This window comes from Pleurodeles waltl, chromosome 7, assembly GCF_031143425.1.
Source record: "Pleurodeles waltl isolate 20211129_DDA chromosome 7, aPleWal1.hap1.20221129, whole genome shotgun sequence".
Lineage (NCBI taxonomy): Eukaryota > Metazoa > Chordata > Amphibia > Caudata > Salamandridae > Pleurodeles > Pleurodeles waltl.
In genome coordinates this window covers 1,476,014,029-1,476,039,611 of record NC_090446.1, presented here as the reverse complement: position 1 = coordinate 1,476,039,611, position 25,583 = coordinate 1,476,014,029, and the positions used below count along the sequence as shown (strand labels likewise).

Below are 25,583 nucleotides of genomic sequence, written 5' to 3'. Positions count from 1 at the left end.
AGAATAGCACAATAATGGACAACAAATTTAATCTTAAAAGCACAAACAGGATTAAAGTTTTGTGTTTATCCCATTTCATCACAACCATTCCAACACATATACAACTTATCAGCTACATAAAAACACTACTACTGATGATTATCCAACTCAAACAATCATAAAACAAACTGTGGTCTGTTGTGGAGTCCTTGAACCCAAGGCACGAAGATACCATAACTCCAAAAGCATTGTTGGTGCAATAAAGAACAAACATGCAACATAACTTAATTGTGCAACGGAAGACACCAAGTTCTGATGTTATAAAAGCCAGAATTTACTAAATATTCTGCAGTCATTTGATTGGATTTAGACTGACATTTTTGTTTCCTTTTGACAAATATATTTTAATAATAAACAATTTTGCCAGAATTAGGAGAAATGAAACCACAGTGCACTCACCTCTTTTCTTTTTTTATACCAGAACACGAAGGAGGACACAATCTGGGTTATTGCAATTGCACATCTGCAACTCGACGGACATGTCAAGATTGCTAAACGTTTTAACTGTTTTGAATTATCCTCATTTATTTTAACTGCTAAGGTTTGGGATGGTTAGATCTAACAAGGGGCTGCTCTATTGACTTAGCTCTATGACTTAAGAACATGGGTTTACTAACCCAGCAAAATAACAATCAATCATTAGCAAAGCTAAAAGGTTTGACTTACTTTTTGAGTCATTAGTAAAACATAAGAACAACATGCTGCAGTGTAAAAAAAAAAAAACAATTGCTTTTTGTATACAACATATCTATAACAATACACCACATGGCAGGGCAAACTCATAGATGGCAGAATTGAGATGCTGAGGTCGAGGTTGTTGGAGCCTTCGGTCCCTGAGGCTCAATTCAGGAGGCCAGCCAACAAGCACTGGGAGTCACTCTTGGGTCCTCGGTTCAAGAGATGCAGATCCAGTCCTTCTCACCCAGGCGACAGCGCAGCAGTCCTTCAGAACAGCGGTACAGCAGGGTGGCAGTCCTTTCAGCAGCACAGCAGTCCCTTTTCCTGGTAAAGTATCTGCATCTAAGAAGTATACGGAAGAGCGGGTGTCTGAGGTCCAATATGTAAACCAGTTCTGCCTTTTTGAAGTGGGAGAAGCTTCTAGAGGCATGCCTTTCTTGCCCCGGCTTCAGTCTAACTACTGGGGTATCCAACCCTTTGTTTAAAGGAAGGACATAGCCTATTCAAGTGGAAAGGGGCTGTGACCAGCTCCTCCCTCCTATCCTGCCAGTTATCCAGACACACCTAGGCTCCCTATTGTGTGTGACTGTCTAAGAGGAATACACAAAGCCCAACTGTCAGCTACACCCACTTATGCAACCCGGAGACAGGCTGCAGGTACCAAATGGCTAAGGCAGGAAAATGGCAACTTTTTTAAAGTGGCATTTTCAAAATTCTAATTTAAAATTCGACTCCACCATAAGTTAGGATTTTTCATTGCAATTCCAAAGACACCAAACATGATTGAATTACCAATTCCCATTTGGAAGTTATAGCTTATTATATGTAATCAGGTAACTCCACTGTTATACTATGGGAGAAGCCTTGCAGTAGTGAAAAATGAAGAGTTTTTCACTACAAGGACATAAACTTGAAAGTGCATGTTTACTTTTTAAATACATTGCACCCTGCCCTCTAGGATGCCCAGGGCCTACACAAGGGGTGACATATTTATTACAAAGGAAGGTTTGGTCCTGGCAAAAGGTTTAGTTTGACATCTCGAAATGGCAGTTTAAATCTGCATACACAGGCTGCAATGGCAGGCCTGAGGCATGTTTAAAGTGCTACTCAAGTGGGTGGCACAATCAGTGCTGCAGGCCCACTAGTAGCATCTGATTTACAGGCACTGGGCATAGGTAGTGCCACCTTGCTAGGGTCCTACAAATAATGAAATATGCCAATTGGGCAATGATGGCTCCTCTGTATGGGCGGAGGAGCGCTGCCCCCCGCCAGCAGCGGCAGCTGCAACTGCAAAACCTTTTAAATAAAACAATAATAAACTTTGTTTATTATCGTTTTGTTTTAATGTGAGCGGGGCCACGGGGCTGACATGCCCCTGAGATAGCATTTGTGTTTGGCCGCTCGTCTGGGCCGGCCAAACACGCATGCGCTGTAGGCTGTCTCCAGACCGGCAACACATGGAGAGAGCCTGCACAGGCTCCCAGTCTGCCTTGGAGAGCCCTGGCTGGGTGCTCCCAGCCAATCCTGACGTTGCTTTGGGCAGCGTCAGGATTGGCCGCAGGACAGGCTGGGAGCCTGTGCCTGCATCCCACCAGCAAGAAAGAGGAGCATGGCGCGGGACTGCGCAGAACAGGTAATTGTTTTTTAATTTTTTATTTAATTAAATTAAATGTTAGCGCCCCCGCGCCTCCTCCACGCCCCTTCCGCGGCCAGCTAGCCGCTACTACAATTGTGTATAAGCCAATGTACCTTGTCTTAAAGAGAAAGCAGAAGCATTTTAGCATTGGTCAGCAGTGGTAAATTGTGAAGAGTCCCACGGCCAGCAAAAACGAGAGCAGCAAAACTGGAGGTCTGAAAGCAAAAAGTCAGGGGGGGAAACCATGCCAAGAAAGCCAGGTCTAACAGTTATGAGGCAGAGTTATTTTGGGATGGTAAAAAAAAGTCCCTGTGCATTGCAGTGCAAGCACTGCATAAGATGCAGAATGTTACACTTAAGAGCCAAGAGCATCGGGTCAGAGAAAAAGACTCCTCTAAATCTAGTTTAAAGACCTGGCAAAAACAATAAACTTGGTAATATCAAACCTGAAGTCTTGTGCAGTACGCGGGTCCGCTGCTGCTCCTGGCACCACCCATCTCCTCTCTTTCCAACAGGAAGAGCAGCAAACACTCCCATCACCTGTCCCTTCTCCTACTCTGCCCTCCCCGCACCCATTGCATGCACTGTGGCCCCCGAAAAAGCCACTGCACTCATTTATCACCTGTTTCAACAGATGGTAAATGGGTACGGATCTTGGTATAACATTTCCACCCAATGGAGGACAGTATGGATTTAGACCTGTTCTTCCCCGTTTCAGTGGTAGTAGTTTCTAATCCCTGGATTAAGCTGCTGGGATACCGGTATTTGAGCATTTAAATAGGGGAACTCCCAAGGAGGACCTCAGTGACTTAAAGTGGCTGTGAGTGAAGCTTTCGAAAATCACAGGGGATCATGTAAATCTTTGGCCTTTGATGGATCAATCGAACATGAAGCCCGAAGTTCAAGTTTGAACTTTTTACAGCACTTCAAACCTGCAAGATTCGGAATTCCGTCCTGGACAAATGCAGTGTTGCTTCTAATGATGAGGTCGTGTGGAACAGACTCAGACAGTGAAGCAGCAGCACCTCCTTGCGTCCATCGCAGGTACTGCATGCGTTCAGGCCCAGAAGGAAGTAAACCTACTCTTTTTTCTGAACAAGGCGGACTTTGTACAGACTAGCAACTACAAGGGCACGGGATCAGACTATCAAGGAGTATATTAACGTACAGGTAGTTATAAATTAAGTGTATTTGTTTAGCGCTTACTAAGCCTGACGAGGCGTTCTCACATACTGGTGGATCTCAGCAGCACTGCCATTACCCGGTGTGACAATGTCTGGGCATACAACGAATAAGGCAAACCGAGGTGAGGCTCATATTTGGAGGAGCCGGAGGGCGTTATGTGTAAATAGGTAGGTCTGGGGTATGTGCGATGGAGTAAGGCATATTCTTGTCTTGGTTAAAATCTAACCCCAGCCAATACCGTGACAAGAAAGGCCAGCTTCACGTCAAGGAAAAAACACATATGTAGTAGAACATCTCTATATTTATTCACCAAAATAATTAAACATGTTTGGCGGTGTGACATGATGCAAAATAGCTTCATTGCTAGGAAAAGAGACAGAATACAATCAAGGGTTATACAACTAAATAGTCTTCATAATGCTTAACTGGCCAATGAGTCACACCCAACCTTCATACAACAAAACAGTCTGGTACTCTGACCGTACAAAATGAACAATCGTATCACAAAACAGTTCTTAACTGCTAAGCAAAGTGAACAGTCACAGTCAAGGTTTATGCAACTAAATCGCCCTCCAGCGCTTGACTGGCAAACAAGTCAAGGGCAGTACAACAAAAATGGATGGCGCAGCTTGGCAGTGACGGCACAGAATCAAGGGTTGGAACACAAGATGGACCGTCATCACTTGCCAGGCTGACACAATGGTTACACAAGAAATGGCTCATCGCTGCTCGGCAGAGTGCAGAGTTCAAATCAAGAGTTATACAACAAAATGGATTTTCACTTTCACTGCTAGGCAGTGTGACATCACACAATCAAGGGTCTTCCAAAAATGGCTTGCCACTTCTCTGAAGAATAACAGTACACAACCAAGGCTTGGATAAAAAAAGCGGTGGGTCTCTCACTGGTAGAGTCCAAAATGTTCTAGCTATTGTGTCAAGAATTTTAGATTCTATTAAGGACACGGAGGCGAGGATTATGCTTCTCTTTCTTCACTGTTTAATTCACAGCATCCAGCAGCATTCTCTTCGGCTACTTTGGCCCTTTGGGTTAAATGGCTGTTAAGTGAGGCTGGTATTGATGTGTCCACTTTTGGTGCTCATTCAGTTCGTGGACACATGGCCTCTAAGGCTTTTTCCACTGGTTCTCATTTGGAGGGTATTATGGCTGTGGTGGATTGGTCTTCTGATTCAACTTTTAAAGTGTTCTATCACAAACCTTTTATTGATGTGGCATCGGGTGTGGTTAATCAGCTTTAAACTAGCGTAATCCGAAGCCTCAGGTCCTGCAATAGAATACAAAATTGTCTAGCTATCGCGTCAAGAATTTTAGATTCTATTAAGGACACAGATGCAAGATTATCCCACCCAGATGAAGAATAATTATTAATATGTTCTTGTAATTTCAATGTGCACCTGTTTTTATGTATTATATCTGAAATGACCCTCCCGTAATAATGGTATTTAATGTGGGCTTATGAATTTCTTGTATTCAATACGATCTAACGCTTCGGCTACTTGAGTTCTGTTATTGGCTTCCTACGGTGGATAGCTCTGGTTCATTGGACGAGGTCGGCTGTTCAGAAGTAGGGATCTACTGCTACAATCGATGTCAGGTTGGGCTCCCGTTGGAGCTGTGGATGTTCCTCGATTGGGTCCTGTTGTTGCAAGGCTTTGACTGTTCTTGTTATGGGACCGATATTAAGTAGAGCAAAGAAAGGAAGATGGAAGATCATAAAGAGGTTTTATAGGGCAGGAGCTCTGTGGTTGATCACATGTTTTACAATGTTATGGGAAATGTAGTCTTTGTTAAAAACTTTAATTGATTGGCTGCTGTGAATTAAACAGTGAAGAAAGAGAAGCATAATCTGAAGCCTCCGGTCCCGACATAGAATGGCCTCATACAATCACAGATCATGCAAAAGTAGGTTTCTCACAGCTTGGCTGAAGGACAAGTTACTTTACAACAACATGGCTTGTCACTGCTTGGCAGGGTGATGGGATACATTGAATCCTTATTGTTTACATAACAAGAAAATGGGTTATCTCAATTTCATTCTGCACTTAATTACATTCTAAAGAATCGCGAGAGCCAGAAGTGGGACAGCTGCAGCGGCCGCTAGGACAGGAATTATCCACATCCAGGACAGCGGTTCTGCTGGGGCAGCTCTCTTAATGCCTTCAGCATGAGTGAGGATGGTGTTGACACTTCGAAGATGGTTCACCACGTCCTCCATAGTTACCCGAATATGCGGATTTATTTCAAGCATACGGGGGACAATGGCCGCATATTTCGATCCATGAAGCAAATTTTGAACATTTTGAGGACTGCAGTGATCCCACTCAAGCACGTACCCCAAGATGACTTCGGCGATCACCTTCCCCATCGACCAGACATCAGACTTTCGGGTACGAATGTTTCCAGCGTGGGCCTCCGGGGCGGCATACTGACGGAACCCCCTGTTTTGACCGCTGGAGAAAGGATTGCCGCTCTCAGTGTAGTTAACAAACTTGGCTAATCCCAGATCAATAATCACTGCCTCTTTTGTTGACCGTCTGACCTATAGCAACAGAAAATATATTTGTTTTATTGTGGAAATTAGTTGAAGAAATTAGGTCAAGGTAAGATAAATCAGCAAATGACTGACAGACCAGTGCTTACAAAATGTACGTAAAGCCGGAGAGGTCTCAATCTTATAGTGGCCAGAAATAGTGACCCTAAATGTAAAGACAGTACAGTCTGACTGAACAGCAGAGAGTAGCTTATTCTAGTGGAAGGACGAACCTATAAAACTAGGAGTTAGGTAAGGATCAGCAGTGGGGTTGTGCCCCCCCCCCCCCAGGGGATTCAGATTACATCACAGACAAGGACAAGACTCCTCCTCCTCCTCTGTGGGCCCAATGAGCAGCTCTGCAGGAGAAACGGGGAGGCGGGGAGTCATAAAATATGTCACTACTCAAACATACCCGCCCTCCTGCTACTATTTTTAACCTAAGTTAAACTTTAGAAAAAATAGCTGAAACCCAGCCGCCATCCCCCACCTTCCTCAGACATTAGAAGAATACCTGGGGCCCCAACACCGTTCCCCACCTCCCACAGACTATAGAAGAAAACCTGTGCCCAGGCATCAACCCCCACCCCCTCAGACAGTAGAAGGTCTGGGGCCCAGGCTCCATCCCCCTCAGCCATCAGAAGAATACATGGAGCCCCACCACCGTTCCCCACCTCCCACAGACTACAGAAGAAAACCTGTGCCCAGGCATCAACCCCCTCCCCCTCAGACATTAGAAAGTCTGGGGCCCAGGCTCCATCCCCCACCTCCCTCAGCCATCAGAAGAATACCTAGAGCCCCACCACCGTTCCCCACCTGCCGCAGACTTTAGAAGAATACATGGGGCCCAGGCTGCATCCCGCACATCCCTCAGAATTTCGAACAATACCTTGGGCCCAGCCTCCATCCCTCACCTTCCTCAGACTTCAGAAAAATACCTGGGTGCCAGCCACCTTTGCTCACTTCCCTCAGGCACTCCTCACTAGTTCCTATCCTAATAGTATCTGGCAGGCTACCACCCTTTCCCAACTTCCCCAGGCATTATCTCCCCTTAGGTAGAGGTGGTGGATCACCACCTACCATTCCTCCACTTCCCCAAGTCCTGTGGAGGGAAGTCATGAGAGGCAGCGCATCAATGCTGCCATTCCGCTGCCTGCCTCTACTCAACAGTATGATGACACAGCAGTGGCCTCACAGCAGCAAATTACAGAGGACACATCTTCTCGGAAGATAATGACTTATGGAAGCCATATAGAGCATGCTATTACATATTTTCTATAGAGAGGTTTGATTAGGCATCAAAGTCTAGTTATGTAAAGCTCGACTGAAGCTTGGAAGGCCAAAGTAGAAAACACAGAGGTATGGAAACATATTTATCCAGGTCTATCCAGCAAGTCTTAGTGTAATGCAAGTAAGTTACTTCAGGTGGTTAATGCACTTGATCTGCATATAATCTGTGAGCAAAGGCTTGAATCATCATAAAATAGCCAAGAGGATTGTGAAAGCTACACAGTTTTGCATCTAACTGATCTCAAGTTTCAGTACTGATAAAATACCTCTGGGGGTTATGCACAGGCTGCAAATTGTATGTAACCTGCAAGGTATGCATTATAATCTTTGCAGGTTTTAACTTAATCCAATCTTCATTCTTCTAAGATTGATGAAATGGGTCCCTCTGAGTTAGGAAGTCGTACACGGGGACTTTTAAGTTCAAATAATATTTCCTTTTATTTAATGTGCAAAATAAATGGTTATTATTAGGGCAATTACACACACAGAACTACATACAGAACTTGAAATTATGATTTGCAAAAGGCTTGTGTGATCTTACCCTTGTTCATAGTTTAAAAACAAAAATGACTTCATTAATGGACTCCAGTTTACTAAATCAAATGGTTTGGAAAAGTGATTGGTCAAATTTAGCCGCAGCTAAACGTGTGTTGCCTGGAACTGCCTAAACTCACTTCCTGGAACTGGGGCAGGAGAATATTTATCTGAACCTGTTCGGCCTCCGTACCCTGAGCAGCACCTCTACTGATTAAGTCGGTGAAATCTGTCTAACACTCTTCTCCCCTGCTTGGGACTGTGGGATTTGTGTATTTTTCCACCATACTTCTACCAAGGGGGATTCTCAGGTTCTCAGTAACAACAAAGAGCAGGACAGAAACATGAACATAAGTGAAATATAGACTTGTATGTAGATGTTATGAAAAATGATAAGCAATGTGACATTGTTTTGAGGGCTAGCTGAAGCATTTACTGATTTTAAAACTTTTTGTGTCCCATTACGATTTGAGGCGTTATTTATCGCCCCTGATAAGGAAAATGTCACTTACCCAGTGTACATCTGTTCGTGGCATTAGTCGCTGCAGATTCACATGCTGTGCACAGTCCGCCGTCTGGTGTTGGGCTCGGAGTGTTACAAGTTGTTTTTCTTCGAAGAAGTCTTTTCGAGTCACGCGACCGAGGGACTCCTCCCACTTAGGTTCCATTGCGCATGGGCGTCGACTCCATCTTAGATTGTTTTCCCCGCAGAGGGTGGCTACAGGCTCCTGGGGAGGCGGGTGGGCGCATGTGAATCTGCAGCGACTAATGCCACGAACAGATGTACGTAAGTGACATTTTCCGTTCGGTGGCATGTGTAGCTGCAGATACACATGCTGTGCATAGACTAGTAAGCAGTTATCTCCCCAAAAGCGGTGGTTCAGCCAGTAGGAGTTGAAGTAGTTTGAAATAAAGTTTTTAGTACAGCTTGACCTACTGTGGCTTGTTGTGCAGATAACACATCTACACAGTGGTGCTTAGTAAATGTATGAGGCGTAGACCATGTTGCTGCCTTACATATTTCGTTCATTGGAATATTTCCTAGAAAGGCCATGGTAGCACCTTTCTTTCTGGTTGAGTGTGCCTTTGGTGTAATAGGCAGCTCTCTCTTTGCTTGAAGATAGCAGGTTTGGATGCACCTAACTATCCATCTAGCAATGCCTTGTTTTGAAATTGGATTTCCTGTATGAGGTTTTTGAAAGGCAATGAATAGTTGTTTTGTCTTCCTAATTAGTTTTGTTCTGTCAATGTAGTACATTAGAGCCCTTTTGATGTCTAATGTATGCAGTGCTCTTTCAGCTACCGAATCTGGCTGTGGGAAGAACACTGGTAATTCTACTGTTTGATTTAAGTGGAACGGTGAGATAACCTTTGGTAAGAATTTTGGATTTGTCCTTAGAACTACCTTATTTTTGTGTATTTGAATAAATGGTTCTTGTGTGGTAAATGCCTGAATCTCACTCACTCTTCTTAGAGATGTGATGGCAATGAGAAATGCAACTTTCCACGTTAAGTATTGCATTTCACAAGAATGCATGGGCTCGAAAGGTGGACCCATGAGTCTTGTTAAGACAATGTTGAGGTTCCATGAAGGAACAGGTGGTGTCCTTGGTGGTATAATTCTCTTTAGGCCTTCCATAAACGCTTTAATGACTGGTATTCTAAATAGGGAAGTTGAATGAGTAATCTGCAGGTAAGCAGATATTGCGGTGAGATGTATCTTTATGGAAGAGAAAGCTAGATTTGATTTTTGCAAATGTAGTAAATATCCTACTATATCTTTTGGAGATGCGTGCAATGGTTGAATTTGATTATTATGGCAGTAACAAACAAATCTTTTCCATTTATTTGCATAGCAGTGTCTAGTAGAAGGTTTTCTAGCTTGTTTTATGACCTCCATACATTCCTGTGTGAGGTCTAAGTGTCCGAATTCTAGGATTTCAGGAGCCAAATTGCTAGATTCAGCGATGCTGGGTTTGGATGCCTGATCTGTTGTTTGTGTTGTGTTAACAGATCTGGTCTGTTGGGTAGCTTGACATGAGGTACTACTGACAGGTCTAGTAGTGTTGTATACCAAGGTTGTCTTGCCCATGTTGGTGCTATTAGTATGAGTTTGAGTTTGTTTTGACTCAATCTGTTTACTAGATATGGAAGGAGAGGGAGAGGGGGAAAAGCGTACGCAAATATCCCTGACCAATTCATCCATAGAGCATTCCCTTGGGATTGATGGTGTGGGTACCTGGATGCGAAGTTTTGGCATTTTGAGTTTTCTTTTGTTGCAAATAGATCTATTTGAGGTGTTCCCCAAATTTGAAAGTAAGTGTTCAGTATTTGGGGGTGAATTTCCCATTCGTGGGTTTGTTGGTGATCCCGAGAGAGATTGTCTGCTAGCTGGTTTTGGATCCCTGGAATAAATTGTGCTATTAGGCGAATGTGGTTGTGAATTGCCCAATGCCATATTTTTTGTGTTAGGAGACACAACTGTCTCGAGTGTGTCCCCCCCTGTTTGTTTAAATAATACATTGTTGTCATGTTGTCTGTTTTGACAAGAATGTATTTGTGGGTTATCATGGGTTGAAATGCTTTCAGCGCTAGAAATACTGCTAACAGTTCTAAGTGATTTATGTGAAACTTCCTTTGATGTATGTCCCATTGTCTTTGGATGCTGTGTTGATTGAGTTGTGCTCCCCACCCTGTCATGGAAGCATCCGTTGTTATGACGTATTGTGGCACTGGGTCTTGGAAAGGCCGCCCTTTGTTTAAATTTGTACTGTTCCACCATAGAAGCGAGATGTATGTTTGGCGGTCTATCAACACCAGATCTAGAAGTTGACCCTGTGCATGTGACCATTGTGATGCTAGGCATTGTTGTAGGGGGCGCATGTGCAATCTTGCGTTTGGGACAATGGCTATGCATGAGGACATCATGCCTAGGAGTTTTAATACCATTTTTGCTTGTATCTTTTGTGTTGGATACATGGCCTGTATTACCTTGTGAAATGTTTGAACCCTTTGTGGACTTGGAGTGGCTATCCCTTCTGTTGTGTTGATTGTCGCTCCTAAGTATTGCTGTGTTTGACACGGCAAAAGGTGTGACTTTGCATAGTTGATGGAGAAACCCAGCTTGTGAAGGGTCTGTACGACATACTTTGTGTGACGTGAACACCTTGTTAGCGTGTTGGTCTTGATTAGCCAGTCGTCTAAGTAAGGGAACACGTGTATTTGCTGCCTTCTGATATGTGCAGCTACTACTGCCAGGCATTTTGTAAAGACTCTTGGCGCAGTTGTTATTCCGAATGGCAACACTTTGAATTGGTAATGTATTCCTTTGAATACGAACCTTAGGTATTTCCTGTGGGAAGGATGTATCGGTATATGGAAATACGCATCTTTTAGGTCTAATGTTGTCATGTAGTCTTGCTGTTTGAGCAGTGGGATTATGTCTTGTAATGTGACCATGTGAAAGTGGTCTGATTTGATGTAGGTATTTAGTGTTCTGAGATCTAGTATTGGTCTCAGAGTTTTGTCCTTCTTTGGTATTAGAAAGTACAGTGAGTAAACTCCTGTGTTTTCCTGTATTTGTGGTACTAATTCTATTGCGTCCTTTTGTAGTAATGCTTGAACTTCTAGTCCTAGAAGATCTATATGCTGTTTTGACATAATGTGTGTTTTCGGTGGGACGTTTGGAGGGAATTTGAGAAATTCTATGCAATAGCCATGTTGGATAACTGCTAAGACCCAAGTGTCTGTTGTTATTTCTTCCCAAGATTTGTAGAATTGGCTTAGTCTTCCCCCCACAGGTGTTGTGTGAAGGGGTTGTGTGACTTGTGAGTCACTGTTTATTTTGAGGGGTTTTGGGGCTTTGAAATTTTCCCCGATTTCTTGGGAATTGGCCTCCTCTATATTGTCCCCGAAAACCTCCCCTTTGATATTGGCCCTGGTAGGTAGGTGGTCTTGTCTGTGAAGTGTTGGTTTCTGTGGGTTGACCCCGAAACCCTCCCCTAAAAGGTGTTTTCCGAAATGTGCCTCTGCTCTGCTCTGCGGGGAGTAGAGTGCGCCCATGGCTTTGGCTGTATCGGTGTCCTTTTTTAGTTTTTCAATGGCAGTGTCTACCTCCGGCCCAAACAATTGCTGTTCATTAAACGGCATATTGAGCACAGCCTGTTGGATTTCGGGTTTGAACCCAGAAGTGCGCAGCCATGCGTGCCTCCGTATTGTGACTGCAGTGTTTATTGTCCTTGCAGCTGTATCGGCTGCATCCATGGAAGACCGTATCTGATTGTTCGAGATACTTTGTCCCGCTTCGACCACTTGTTGCGCTCTTTTTTGGAACTCTTTGGGTAGGTGTTCGATGAAATGTTGCATTTCATCCCAATGAGCCCTGTCGTATCTCGCCAAGAGTGCTTGCGAGTTGCCGATACGCCACTGATTTGCTGCTTGTGCTGCAACTCTTTTTCCTGCTGCATCAAATTTGCGGCTCTCCTTGTCTGGAGGTGGTGCGTCGCCTGATGTATGAGAGTTGGCTCTCTTACGAGCTGCCCCCACAACTACTGAGTCGAGTTGTGTTGTAATAAATATTGGGTCTGTGGGCGGTGCCTTATATTTTTTCTCCACCCTTGGAGTTATGGCTCTGCCTTTAACTGGCTCCTGAAATATTTGTTTTGAGTGCCTTAGCATTCCTGGGAGCATGGGAAGGTTCTGATACTGGCTATGGGTGGAGGACAGGGTGTTAAAGAGAAAGTCATCCTCAATAGGTTCCGAATGTAGTGAGACATTGTGGAATTCGGCTGCCCTTGCTACAACCTGTGCATATGATGTACTGTTCTCGGGTGGTGACGGTTTAGTTGGATACGAGTCTGGGCTATTGTCAGACACTGGAGCGTCGTAGAGGTTCCATGCATCGGGATCATCCTGGCTCATTGTGGTATGAGCTGGTGAGTGCGTTAGTGGTGGAGTTTGCGCCGGTGATGCATGTGTTGATTGTGGTGGAGAAGGTGGTGGTGTTACTTTCTTTACCACCTTTGCTTGTGGTTGCTTGTCCCCTTGTTGGAAGGCAAGTTTCCTTTTCATCTTGATTGGGGGAAGAGTGGTTATCTTCCCTGTGTCTTCCTGGATGTGAAGCCTCCTTTGAGTGTAGTCAGTTTCTACAGTTTGAAGCTCTTCCCCAAATCTATGCAATTGGGTGTTTAGTCCTTGTTCCTCTGTATAGGAACTAATTTTCGGTTCCGAGGCTTTTTTCGGTACCGAAACCGTTTCGGTAGTCTTTTTAGGCTCCAAAGAAGTTTTCTTTGATTTCGGCGTGGTATCTCGGTGCCGAACATCTTCTGCACCGCTGTCTCTGCGCCGAAGTTTCTCGGAGCCGGTGTCTCGGCTCCGAGGTTGCTGTGTGGCGGTATCACGACCGGAGTCGGATGACTTCGGCACCAGCATGCCCTTTTTCGGTGCCTTGACTCGGTCACCAAGTTTTTGGGTTAAGCCATGGCCTGTTGGCAGTGGCGTCCCCTGGGCTTTTGTGGACTTTTCGTGAGTCCTAATTTTCGACGTCTTACTCACGGTTGCTATGTCTTTGGCGTCGGATTCCCCCGAATCCGACTCGTGGATGGAGAACGCTTCCTCTTCGTCCTCGAACCGTTGTTGTCCTGTCGGCGTGGACGCCATTTGCAATCTCCTGGCTCTTCGGTCTCTGAGCGTCTTCCTCGACCGAAACGCTCGACAGGCTTGACACGTATCCTCCTTGTGCTCGGGGGACAGGCACAAGTTACAGACCAGATGTTGATCCGTATACGGATATTTATTATGGCATTTAGGACAGAAGCGGAACGGGGTCCGTTCCATCAGTCTTGAAGTCGCACGCGGTCGGGCCGACCAGGCCCCGACGGGGGATCGAAATTACCCCGAAGGGCCACCGGAGCTCTTCAAGATTCAGTGTCGATTTGTTCTAACTAACCCGATACCGAACGCAACAATACCAACGATTTTTTCCGAGATTCTAAATAACTTTCCGACCCGAAACACGGAGCGAAAAGGAACACGTCCGAACCCGATGGCGGAAAAAAAAAACAATCTAAGATGGAGTCGACACCCATGCGCAATGGAACCGAAGTGGGAGGAGTCCCTCGGTCGCGTGACTCGAAAAGACTTCTTCGAAGAAAAACAACTTGTAACACTCCGAGCCCAACACCAGACGGCGGACTGTGCACAGCATGTGTATCTGCAGCTACACATGCCACCGAACATAACAATACCGCAGTGTAAGCTATTTACCAAGTCCGATAAATAACACCTAATATGAGTATATGGAGAAAGACATGGTGTTTAATGCATCAAAATCCGAATGATGCCATAAATACCGTACACATTTCTCCTGTTAAAATTCAGAAGGATTGACATTCTGGAATTTAACAAAGCTTGAGGTATTTAATGCATCTGATAACAACTGGACGCAATAAATTCCTTATAACTCATAATTGCGACCCATGCTTAAACAGGGGTTTACACACTGGTCGGAATATAACGAGTTACTCATAATCAGGCACTTTCAAGGGAAATTGAGCATAAAAATGAATACTTTTGTCACCATTTTATCAATTGTTTCATGGGGTGGGTGAACATAACATAGTCCTGCGGATGGTCGGGCTTGGACAGTACACCATGAACGTGCTGCAGTATTTCAGGACTGCCCTTTCAGAGCATTTGACTTTTAACAAAGTTATGTGACAACTAGGCTGTAAAGAGGCCTAATTGGCCCATTGTTTCACATGTTCCCAGGCTATAACCCAACCAGATCCCCCGGAAAAACCTGGGCTTGGTCACAAACTGCAATTTGTAGCATGCATATGTCCCGCCACTTTCAATGTTCACCGGCTGTTACTGTTGTTCTCAATAATGGCTTCCCCTGGAACCCAGGAATACCCAATGGAACTGTTGATAAGTAGCTTTCAACTAGGGGGTTCTTTGAGCCTAGACTTTCATGGTGCTTATAGCTTCTAAATGGTTTATCAACTACCTGCAGCCCCAAGTTGACATACCTACTGTTGTCAGTTACCCGACTGCAATTTTGGTTTTGTATAGACCCCAGATTCAGTTGGAGGGAGCATGGGAGGCAGAGCATCAGGCAGGATTGACCTATGTGGCGGGCAGGTCCTGGATTCATGAAATATGCAGTCCTTCACCAAGGAAACACCAGCTAAGAGAGGAAATATTTGGCCAGTGGCTGCTTCTTAATGACATGCTGTACCAGTGCACCATCCAATTCTGGAATCCCAGGTGATGCTGGGGTGATGGACGGGTGAGCTGGAGCAAGGTATACCGGTGGAAATGATGCTGCAGGTAACACGATGTGCACGGTTGTGCAAAGGTGATGAAGAGAAGAGCAGGTAGTGCCTACATCACACAGGCCATAAGGGTGTAGTTCCCACTGCAAACCAGATTGGGAGGACTTTCAGCATGATCAAATGACACCTGGTCAAGGCACAATTCGGAGGTGGGTGTGTCTGTGTGTGAACAGAGTCTCCCCACTAATTTTAGAAAGGGGTAAGCTAACAGCAGTTGTACTGGACCAATTTTGAGGGTGGGGGTGCTGTCATTAATGTTACATCACTAAAGCCATAGCAATTGTGAAAAATACAAGCATCACACCATAAACAAGTGTAGCAAATGTACTGCGTCAATTCAGCAGGACAGTGGTAAGGATATGGTATCTAGCCAGTTGTGAATTTTAAAGCATTTTTGTGATAGCGCACTGTCATTTACAAACAGCAAATTTTAGGTTAATATGGGCAATACATTTGCATGGACATGCAGTCTTACTAGTAAAACTATATCACACACAAACAGTGTGTGGAAATTGGGTTTCAGTGAATATTTATAATTTGCTCATCACAAAGTAAAGTATCTTGATTTGTTTTGATCCCATTAAAATATTTGGTTTCGTCACGCTTCAGAATCACCAAAAATGTGCTTCATTTGTTCTCCCCTAATTGCTGATATATTGTTAAATGTGCGTATAGTTAATTTACAGGTATTTAAATGAAGTTGTGTGATAGGAAAAAAAAACTGAACTCCTGCACCCTTTCCTTTCATTTCCTGTACGCCAGGAAGATAGTCACCTAGGCCACCTTTACAAAATCCTCTCACTTTGAAGTCAGAGAAATAAAAGTAAACACCAGTTTCCGAATAAGCAGCAATTTGTCAGAAGGCAAAGCATGACCTTTACCTTTGAATGCACATCAAATGTGGCAAGATAAACACAAAATCTAAAGGTATCTTTATTGCTCACTTACCTTCTGAACTCCAACATGGTAATTTTGGGGGGTGCTGCAGCACACCCGGCACCCCTAATTCCAGCTCCTATGGCTAAGAGATGTCACCTTGCGCACCAGCACTGCAGCTTCTTGTCTTTGCAAACAATGCATGTGTGTAAATGGCCTTCGGATGTTTTTAAACCTCCATCCCACTGGAGGTGCCCTCTTTGTTAGTGGGGATGGTGCAAGAAGGGGTTACATTTCAATCTCTTATCTACTACTTGAAAAACACAAAGTGTGAAGCATGTTTTTGCTTTGAAGCTGGATAAAGGTCACCAGCAGGTCACAACTAAGCAGTAACAACAATCTTAGGCCCTGATGTGGAGTTCAGTGGACCGGTTACTCTGTCACACAAGTCACGGATAACCCGTACGCCGTATAACAAGTGTATTGTATTCAGTGGCTCAGACCGCGGGTGGGATATCCATCAAGTTTGTGAACTCTAAATCAGGCCCTTAATGTTTAAGAAGTATGCGTATGAATTTCTGTTTACTCACCAAAAGCAGCTTAAAAATGAAATGACCAAGTTCTACACATCTGTTTAAAAATATTGTCATTTTCAGCCATTTCCGAGCGGCTACACATTTAAATGTGGGAAAAACACATGATTTTGAAAAAGTGAAAACAAAAAAAGTTCCATTCACATTTCTTTGTGGGTATGTTAATTGTAGAGTTTTGGAAACATGGGAGGCCATTGTCGTTTTAAGTGAGGATTATTACCAAGGCATGCGGTCCTCTTCTTGTGACGCCGCCTCCTGTAGCGTCATTGTGAGTTGTAGACAAATATTAGTCCCCCCACCATTTTCCTTAGGACTTGTGCTCTGGGTCTGATATGGCTCATGGATCGAAGCAGAGAGTGCACAGATACACTGGAAATAAAATGCAAACGTAGGCATCGTCCTGTAAGTGTACAAGTAAATTGTAATGTACCATTTAACGACTCATCCATTAGTAACTAAAATATACTTGTGTAGGGTAGGTACCACAATGTACACTAGGGTTATTTCCATACCTGTCAACTGGCTTAGAGTTTGTTTTATATTTCTTTCAGATGCATTAGGATTCTCACTCACAGTTGTGGGTTGCTGTGAGTGACAGTGATCAGTTCAGCAAAAGTATCTCACAGGGCAGGATGGTGTTCTCTTTGAGAAGGTGAATGATTTTAGGAGTGGTCAGCCCTACATGGACCTCTGATGCTTTCCAATATAGACCTGTGCCTCTCTTAAATAACACCATGTTTTTTCCAGGAGGGTAAAGAGAAAAATAAAATTTCTCAGCCAATTATGCTTCAAAACCATCTCCAGCAACAACAACAACAACAACAACAACAAAGTGATAGATAAAATTCTTGAATTAATCTCAGCCACTGGAAATTGTTCAGGGCCAAGTTCCCCTGAACCGGAGCACAAGCAACCCAAGACAGGAGTTGTACTCATTAAGGCTCATCAGTTGGGTATGCCTTTGTTCCAGTGGCACAGTGAGCACAGGACCCACATCTTGGCACGCCTCTTGCACTTAAGGTGTCAACTGCAACAACAACAAGGTAATGGATGGAATGCTTGAATTTATCTTAGCCACTGGCAAACACTCGTGACCGCATCCAAGTCCACAGTTTTTGCCCACCATGCCACCTCAATGTGGACCCAGTCATATGCAAATCATTCTTGCCAAAAATATTGCAGCTGTGTTGTTTCTGAACCAGTGCCTTGGCAGAAATAAACATAATATGATTAAGAAGGGAACAGGGAATCTTTAGGCTGATGACAGGAAGAGAATTGGTTCACAGGTCTCAAGTTCAAACTATTCCATAAAAGACCTTCAGCTTCATGCTTGATTGTCACAAAAGCTGAGGTGAACAAAAAGGGATATAAAAAAAAGTGCAATGACACAGCAGCTTCTACTTGTAGGTATGAAACATGAAAATGAGGTAGCAAGAAAGCTCTTATTTATGAAGTAGAAGGTCCAAAAGCAGTTTACTGCAAAAGCTAAAATAAGTTTTTAAAAAATGACTGGGGTGGGGGTGGTGTAGGAGAGGAGAAACAGCGGAGTTGATCATGGTAGGAGGTGAGGGGAGGCACGGGAAAAAGGAGCACACAAAGGAGAAAGCAACAAGGAGGGTGGGGGACACGGACAGGAGGGAGAAAACAAGGGAGGAGCATACGAGCGAGAACAACACGGAGCACAGGAGGGAGAGAAGCTCACAGGCAAAAGATAGGAACATGGAACATCGTGAGGATAAAAGCATAGGGAAAAGTGAGAGCAACACTGAGCGCAGGAAGGGAAAGAAGCACACGAGGGATGTCTGGAAAGCATCCACTCTCATAAAATGCTTAAGCAGAAGGCAAAACAAATTCCCTAAAAAGTAAGCAGTGAAGGGCACAACTAAAGAGGTTATGCTCCAGAGGAGGAATAAAGACAGAATGGACAAGACTAACCACCGAATAAGGAGAAAGTAAATTAGAGTGATAATAAAGCCAATCAATAGAAAGGGGAAGCTGGTCCCAGCCCCAACTTTCCCCGTGCTGCTGCATCACTCTTGCTCCTGTCTTCTCCTTGCTTTTCCCCCATTTTTTGAGTGCCTTCTCCTTACTTTTCCCTCATTCTCACTAATTTCTCCTTGCTTTCTCCGTTATTAGTGTGCCCTCTCCTTGCTTATCCTTCGTTTGCGCTGCTTTTTCCCCGGTTTTTCTGTGTGCCTGCTCCTTGCTTTTCTTCATGTTTTTTTTTTTTTGTGTGCCTCTCTTTGCTTTTCCCTCGTTTTGACTGCTCTCGCCTTGCTTTTTTCCCTGTTTTTTTAGTGCCTTCTCCTTGCTTTTGTCCTTGTTTGCACTACTTTCTCCCTGCTTTTTCTTCTTTTTTAGTGTGCCTTTTCCTTGCTTTTCCCTCATTTGAACTGCTTTCTCCTTGCTTTTCCTCTGTTTTTCTGTTACTACTTCTTGTTTTTCCCCTCATTTTCACTGTTTTCTCCTTGCTTTTTCCTTCGTTTTTTGTGTGCCTTCTCCTTGCTTTTTCTTATTTTCACTGCTTTCCCCTTGCTTTTCCCTTTCTTTTTTGTGTGCCTTTTCCTTGCTTTTCACTAATTTTCACTGCTTTCTCTGAGACCTGCAAGTGCCTGGATACCCAGTCGAGTGATTAACTGCTCTTTACAAATCCTGATTGATTGATTGATTGATTTATATACAGATAGGACTTCCTCTATTGTTCTTCTGCAAATAAGCGATTGAGTTTCCTTGTTTAACAGATCAAGATGTTGATGTGACCTTCTGCGAGGAGGATTTCTGGTAGGCTTTTCAACAAATTCCAGGGTATGACTGTTGGATTATATCTAACACCCATTTGTCTGAAAAGATATCCTTCCAACAATTGTAATTACTGGATAAGTTGCAATGCTGTTCTGTTCCTGAATGCTTGAGGTAACCAGTACCTGAAAATTGTCACTGTGGTCTGGATGGAAAGCAATCTTGTAATCTGTATATCAGACATTCTATCATCAAAAGGCGTTAGCAGGTTAATAGGAGGATTACAGCATTGGTACCATTCTCAGTCAGAATGCATGGAATGGCTACAGGATCTAGTAAAGTATGTTACAGCAGCGGCTGGGCAGACAGGATATAAACAAGTTACTACAGAGGTGGCCTCTTCCAATTCATTCAGAGCAGCCCATGGACTTCACAGGCTTCTGTCTACCTTCAGGAATCTAAGGCTGATAAAAAAGGTAATTGACCAAAGTGACTACCTTCGCTGAATGGACCCTCCAATAACTACGAAACAACAGGATGCTGAAACAGAGTCTGGGCCTGGGCCCTTGGCTGCAATACCAAGAACTGAGTGGTACAAATTTCAGGAAACATTCAGGCACCAACCATCCTTTTTCAACCAGACCCAGTTACCAAAGTCACACAAAGGGCTGCTAAGCTCTTTAAGGGCCTGGTCCCTGCAGGGGCCAAACTTCTTCTGGCTCCGAGGAACCAGCTGCACTCTTGCCTTGTGAACCACCCCGTGTGGGTCGCCCCCACAATGTAGGCTGAACGGGCTCTGTGTACTGAGCACATCTCTGCTTCTGTACACAGTGCTAATGAAGCAGAGTTGAGTCTCCAAGCCTGGACAATAGTAAGTGGTCCAAGTCTGAAGCTGTGACTCATGAGTGTAATGAGTGGGATTTCCAGTCTGATGATTTCTGTCCATCCTGAAGCCTTCACAGCTTAGCTTTGCGGGTTAGGGTGTCCAGCAATAGCATAGCATAACTTCCAGTCAAGAAAGCTACAAAGTAATGCCTGCCTCCAACACTGCTAGAATGCAACCTCCACGTGATGGCAAATCCACCTTACTGAAACCATAAAGCTGAACCTTTACCATTGGGAACTCTCACAAGGAGTAGTTCAATTTCCAGGCACAAGCTACAATATAACATTACAGTAATGCAGAAAAGAATGAAAAGTGGTTAGACAAATTTACACTATTACTAAAGACTAATGAATTGGTTAAAGGTAAATCGAAAAAAACAGACTGGGGTTCACTGTTTGAAAGAGTTGAAACATTTGTGGTGCACATGTGTTAAACAGCAGTACAAAGTGTACAATTGCTTTGGCGGGCTCCAGTCATGCAACCTCACTTGTTTACTTACCATGATATTGTTTGGCTTCAAATCCTGATGGACAACATTTTTGGAATGAAGGTACCTCAGGCCATCGCACATTCCAAAGATGATGTAGTCCTTATCTGCAGTTGACAGCTTTGGAAAGAATGAAAAAATAAATAAATTCCAAACGAGTAAAATACTCCTATAAATGGGTGACAACGTTCCTAAGGAAAGTCTGAACATCCACATCAGCAAATTAACAAGCACTAGTAAATTCAATAGGTTTCGCCCATGTGATTAATAATAAGCTGTTTTTTGTTGTAGCGTGGTGAACAGTTGTGCAATTGAAGCAAAAAGCTTAAACAAACATTGACAAATCCAATAGGTCTTGCCTATATGAAATTTCTTGGCTTTGTTAATGTGTTTTAGCTATGTTGCAAATGGCTGAAAGTAATGTAAAAAAGCTGTATGACACAGCCAGCGCTGTCCACGTTACACCGTTAAAAAAAAAAAAAAAATCAGTTATGTTGCACTGAAGCTAGCGCTGCTATATTAAACGGCTAACAAAACATTGACAATGCTGATAGATCTTGCATAGGCGAGCCCTATTCGCTTTGTCAATGCTTGGTATGGAATTCTTTCTGGTAAGTTATAAGTATTTATATAGTGTTTACAATGGCTAAAATGCTAATGTTATAGACAGGAGAATGCCCTTGCCAAGGTGTTAGTGTGTCTAGATTTGGAAGCATTTCAGGACCATGTGCCATATAAATGCGCTGAATTTAACGTAAGATGTAGGTAGGCAAAAAGTCCAATAGGTTACAGATTGTATTAAAGTGATTCTTTAGGCTATGTGTTACGTTTGGTGCAATAGTTACAAAAGAACCAAAAAAGCACTCCTAACTGCTTGCTAGTAGTAAAATATAGCAATAATCAGTGTTCATTTGTTTTCCTACAGCATTTGGCCCCTATGCCACTGCGCCTGCTTCACCATTCAAATCATGGCCCTGGTGCCTGTAAGGTAACTGCGCCTGTGACTGCTTGCTTAGTAGCAACATACATCAATAATCGGTGTTCAGTGGCTTTCCTGGAGCCTTTTGCCCCTTTGTCACTGCACCTCCTGCACCATTCAAATCATGGCCCTGGTGCCTGCAAGGTAACTGCACTTTTGACTGTTTGTTTAGTAGCAAAATATTGCAATAATCAGTGTTCAGTGGGTTTCCCGGAGCTTTTGGTCCCTGTGCCACGGCACCCGCTGCACCATCCAAATCATGGCCCTGGTGCCTGCAAAGTATCAGCGTTTGGGACTGCTTGTTTATGGCAACATACAGCATTGAATGGTGTTCAGTGGGTTTCTTGAAGCTTTTGGCCCCTGTGCCACTGCACCACCTACACCATCCAAATCATGGCCCTGGTGCCTGCAAAGTAGCAGCACTTGGGACGGATTCCTTCGTAACAACATATAGCTGTAATCGGTGTTCAGTGGATTTCCTGGAGCTTTTGGCCTCTGTGCCACTGCACCTGCTGTACCATGCAACAGGGTCATCCAGGGGGCTGCCTTGGCAACTGTTTATGGAGATGAAACCAAAGTAAAAACACTTGCAATGACCGGTTCCCGCAGCACGGCTCCCGGGTCCTACTCCTCTGGCTGGCTGTACCTCTGACGAGAACGAGACACCTCCAGCAGCTGTAGACTGAGAGGCTTTGAGGGGGGTTTGCGGGGAGCGGCAATGAAGTGACCCAGCCTTGACTGTTGAAGGAAGGGAGGCCGCACTGAGGGATGTTTCTGCACTGTGGCTGGCGGTACCTCCTCCAATGAGAACAAGACATGATGAGCTTTAATATTTATGTATATATTTAACAATTTTGTGTGGCACTCAAACAAAAATTAAGGTATAAGAGAGCTTTAGACTGCAACAAAAGATGCAATAAGGTTTATCTGTAACAGCGGATGCGATGGAGGCAGTCAGAACATGAGCTGTAGACTGAGAGGGAGGCCGCGTTGAGGGGGGTTTGCGAGGAGCTGCGGCGAAGTGACCCTAGACGCGATAGCTTAACAAGAGTACCGAAAATAGAAGATAAGGGGCAGGGCAGAGGGTATGGGATAACGGGCCGAACTACCGACCTTGCAGCTGGGGAGTCGGATTCGAGCCTTGGCTCAAAGTTTGGGGGACGAAAAGGAGTACTTGGGACACTGATAAGAGCAAACACACGGAACAACAGGATATAGTGTGCGACAGTCAATAGAAACGGAGAAAAAGAACGTGGCAAGCACACAAGCCAATAATAAGTAAGGGCGAGATGTAAGATTTATATTAAACACAATAGACTTCAAAAGCACAGCGCAAGCGCTGTGCAGGTGAAACCTAAAAATGCTCCTATGTTATGTTATATGAGCGTCTGAGCACACTAAGGAATATACAGAGGTTATTAATGGTTTGTGAGGACTGGTTGGGAGGTGGGCAGAAGGTTTGTGGCACTTCCTACTTTGAAGCTACAGAGCAAAGCAAATATAGTTCCCCAACTCCACCCAATTGTATGTGCACAATAAACCCCTGAAGGTTTGTAGCAATTCCTACTTTGAAGCTACAGAGTAAAGCTTATACAAGCACAATTGTGCTACATGATTCCACACTGTATCATGGGTGCTTCATGCAAGGGATTTTCATTGATGCTGGGTACTGTTCCCCAACTCCACCCAATTGTATCTGCACAATAAACCCCGAACTTTCAGTGGAAGGGTGGTTGACATGGGAAGGTGAATAGTGGTGACGGAGTAAGGTGGGAACGGTGGGCTCCTGAAGAGTGCTCAGTAGCTGCACACAGGTTGTCACAAGCTTCAAAAACATACTAATACTATGCAAATTGTGGATGATGGTAGCTTTTATATTCCTCTTGTATTTTATATCCGTTAAGTAAATTCTGCACATTTAGAATGAACTTTGATTTGAACTGATGGAGAAGTGCTTGTCTTGTTACTTTTGGTGGCTACCATGATGATGTTTGTGGGGTGGAATGTGGAAAAGAAAGCAGATGGGGAATTATTAGAGTTATTCTGTGGTTGACTAAGAATCTGCTAGTATGTGGGTGCTCAGACTCTAATGAACATGTCACTATACCACTGCCTTATTACATGCGCTAACGGATATATGGACGAACAATAGAACAAGTGCCAATCTCAACCTACAGACTAATAGGACATCACACAATGGCCCTCATTATGATTTCAGCGGTCTGTTCCATAAACCACGGAAGGGTGTGGGCTGTGCCGTGGCCGTGTGTGTATGTGTGAGTGAGTGTGGATGTGTGCGTGTATGTATGTAAGTATGGTGTGGGAGTACGTGGCTCAGGGGGGGTTAGTACCAGGACCGGGGGAGGGAGGGCTTTGCTGCTTGGGGGGGGGGGGGGCGGTGGGCCTGTGATGGGGCGGGGGCTCCTACATGGGGGGTTGGGGAGTCCTGTTATGGTGGGAGGAATTTGAATTCCTGTCGCCAGTATCCTTTCCACCAGGGATTTCGTGGCAGGGCTGGCGCCACAGAATCCCTAGCGAAGGGATACTCGTAATACCGCCAGCAGTGTTAGGTGGACTAACGGGTCGAAGGTGGTCAACCTTTGGCCAGGCGTTCCCACCGCCCTGGCGGTACAGGCAGTGAACTGGCTGTGATGCAGCCAGTTCACCGCCACAATCATAATTTGGCGGTCCCGCCCCGCCAGGCTATCGGCGGTCTGACCGCCACCGCCGACGTGGCAGGAACGCCAAACTCATAATGACCACCTATGTGTCAAACAGGTTGGGAGAGGATTCAGTATTACTACATTATTATTTATTTAGTGAGTACACATAAATTGAGGCATCGTGACCCTAGAAAAACATTGCTGGACAGAATGTGTTTCATAACCAACGTTGAGAGATTTTACAAAGACACCAAGTACTGTAGTGCCCAGTGACTCACCATACTGTCTGTATTACTACTATGTGCTAACATTCCGCTCACACTCATGACACACTTGCCCCCTTTCTTAACTGGATTGCAGCAACACCCCAAATAAACTACAAAGGAACTTTACTTATGCTGGGTAACTAAAAAGACAGGACAGTGATAAAAAAAAGCAATGAAAGAGGGACTCACTTTTGCTCACACTGCCTATTAAGGCTGAAAATCTGTGTAGCCTCCCACATGACTATAACGCCTGCTCTCCCTCACTATCGCCTAGTAAAATCTTAATGTGTTGTCATGAATACCGCCAGAAATTAGAATGCATTACCAAATGGTGTCAGAGCCTCAGAAAGTGAGTATGTTTTTACGCAGAAATGTGCTCTCAGTAACTTTACAACAGGCTGCCTCACTTTCAACCAGGACAAATAAGAAATTGTTTTTATTTTCTCTGCTATGCCAGAAAAGGGGGTAAATACGTTTCCAGAGCACTCACTTTGACATATCATATCAAATATTCAAAAATGTCTGCTTCTACAGCTCACACCTTTTTCTAAAGTTCATCAATAATGCTTGTATTATGCATCACCTTGCCTGGAGGAAATATTAACTCTTCCAGAGTGCACCCTTCAATGAATTCCAGTGGAATTTGCCATCCATCTGAGCCTGGCTCTGGAGGGCCCAGCAGCTTCACCACATTTTTGTAATTTAAGGTTCTGAAAAAAAAGAGAGGTACAAGTGAATTTATGGTTAAGATCATTCAGGGCTCTTCAAGTACCTTTGCACACATAAAGCAAGTTCTGCATCGAGATAACCAGTAAGGAATTCACATACACTGACCTCAGCACTAGCTCA

At 44.2% G+C, this 25,583-nt stretch overlaps 1 protein-coding gene across 2 annotated transcripts in view; it reads right to left on the bottom strand.

The window, feature by feature from the left end:
- Positions 1–3,821: 3,821 nt before the first annotated feature.
- The window catches only part of LOC138246532 (probable serine/threonine-protein kinase DDB_G0284251), a 104,290-nt gene continuing 82,528 nt past the window's right edge, over positions 3,822–25,583 (bottom strand). For both annotated transcript variants that reach the window (XM_069201192.1, XM_069201193.1), the window contains exons 3-5: positions 25,318–25,444; positions 20,839–20,946; positions 3,822–6,096 (exon numbers count right to left, since the gene is read on the bottom strand). In XM_069201192.1, coding sequence (XP_069057293.1) covers positions 5,611–6,096; positions 20,839–20,946; positions 25,318–25,444 — 721 coding nt within the window. In that variant the 3' untranslated portion in view covers positions 3,822–5,610. The remainder of the gene's footprint in view (positions 6,097–20,838; positions 20,947–25,317; positions 25,445–25,583) is intronic.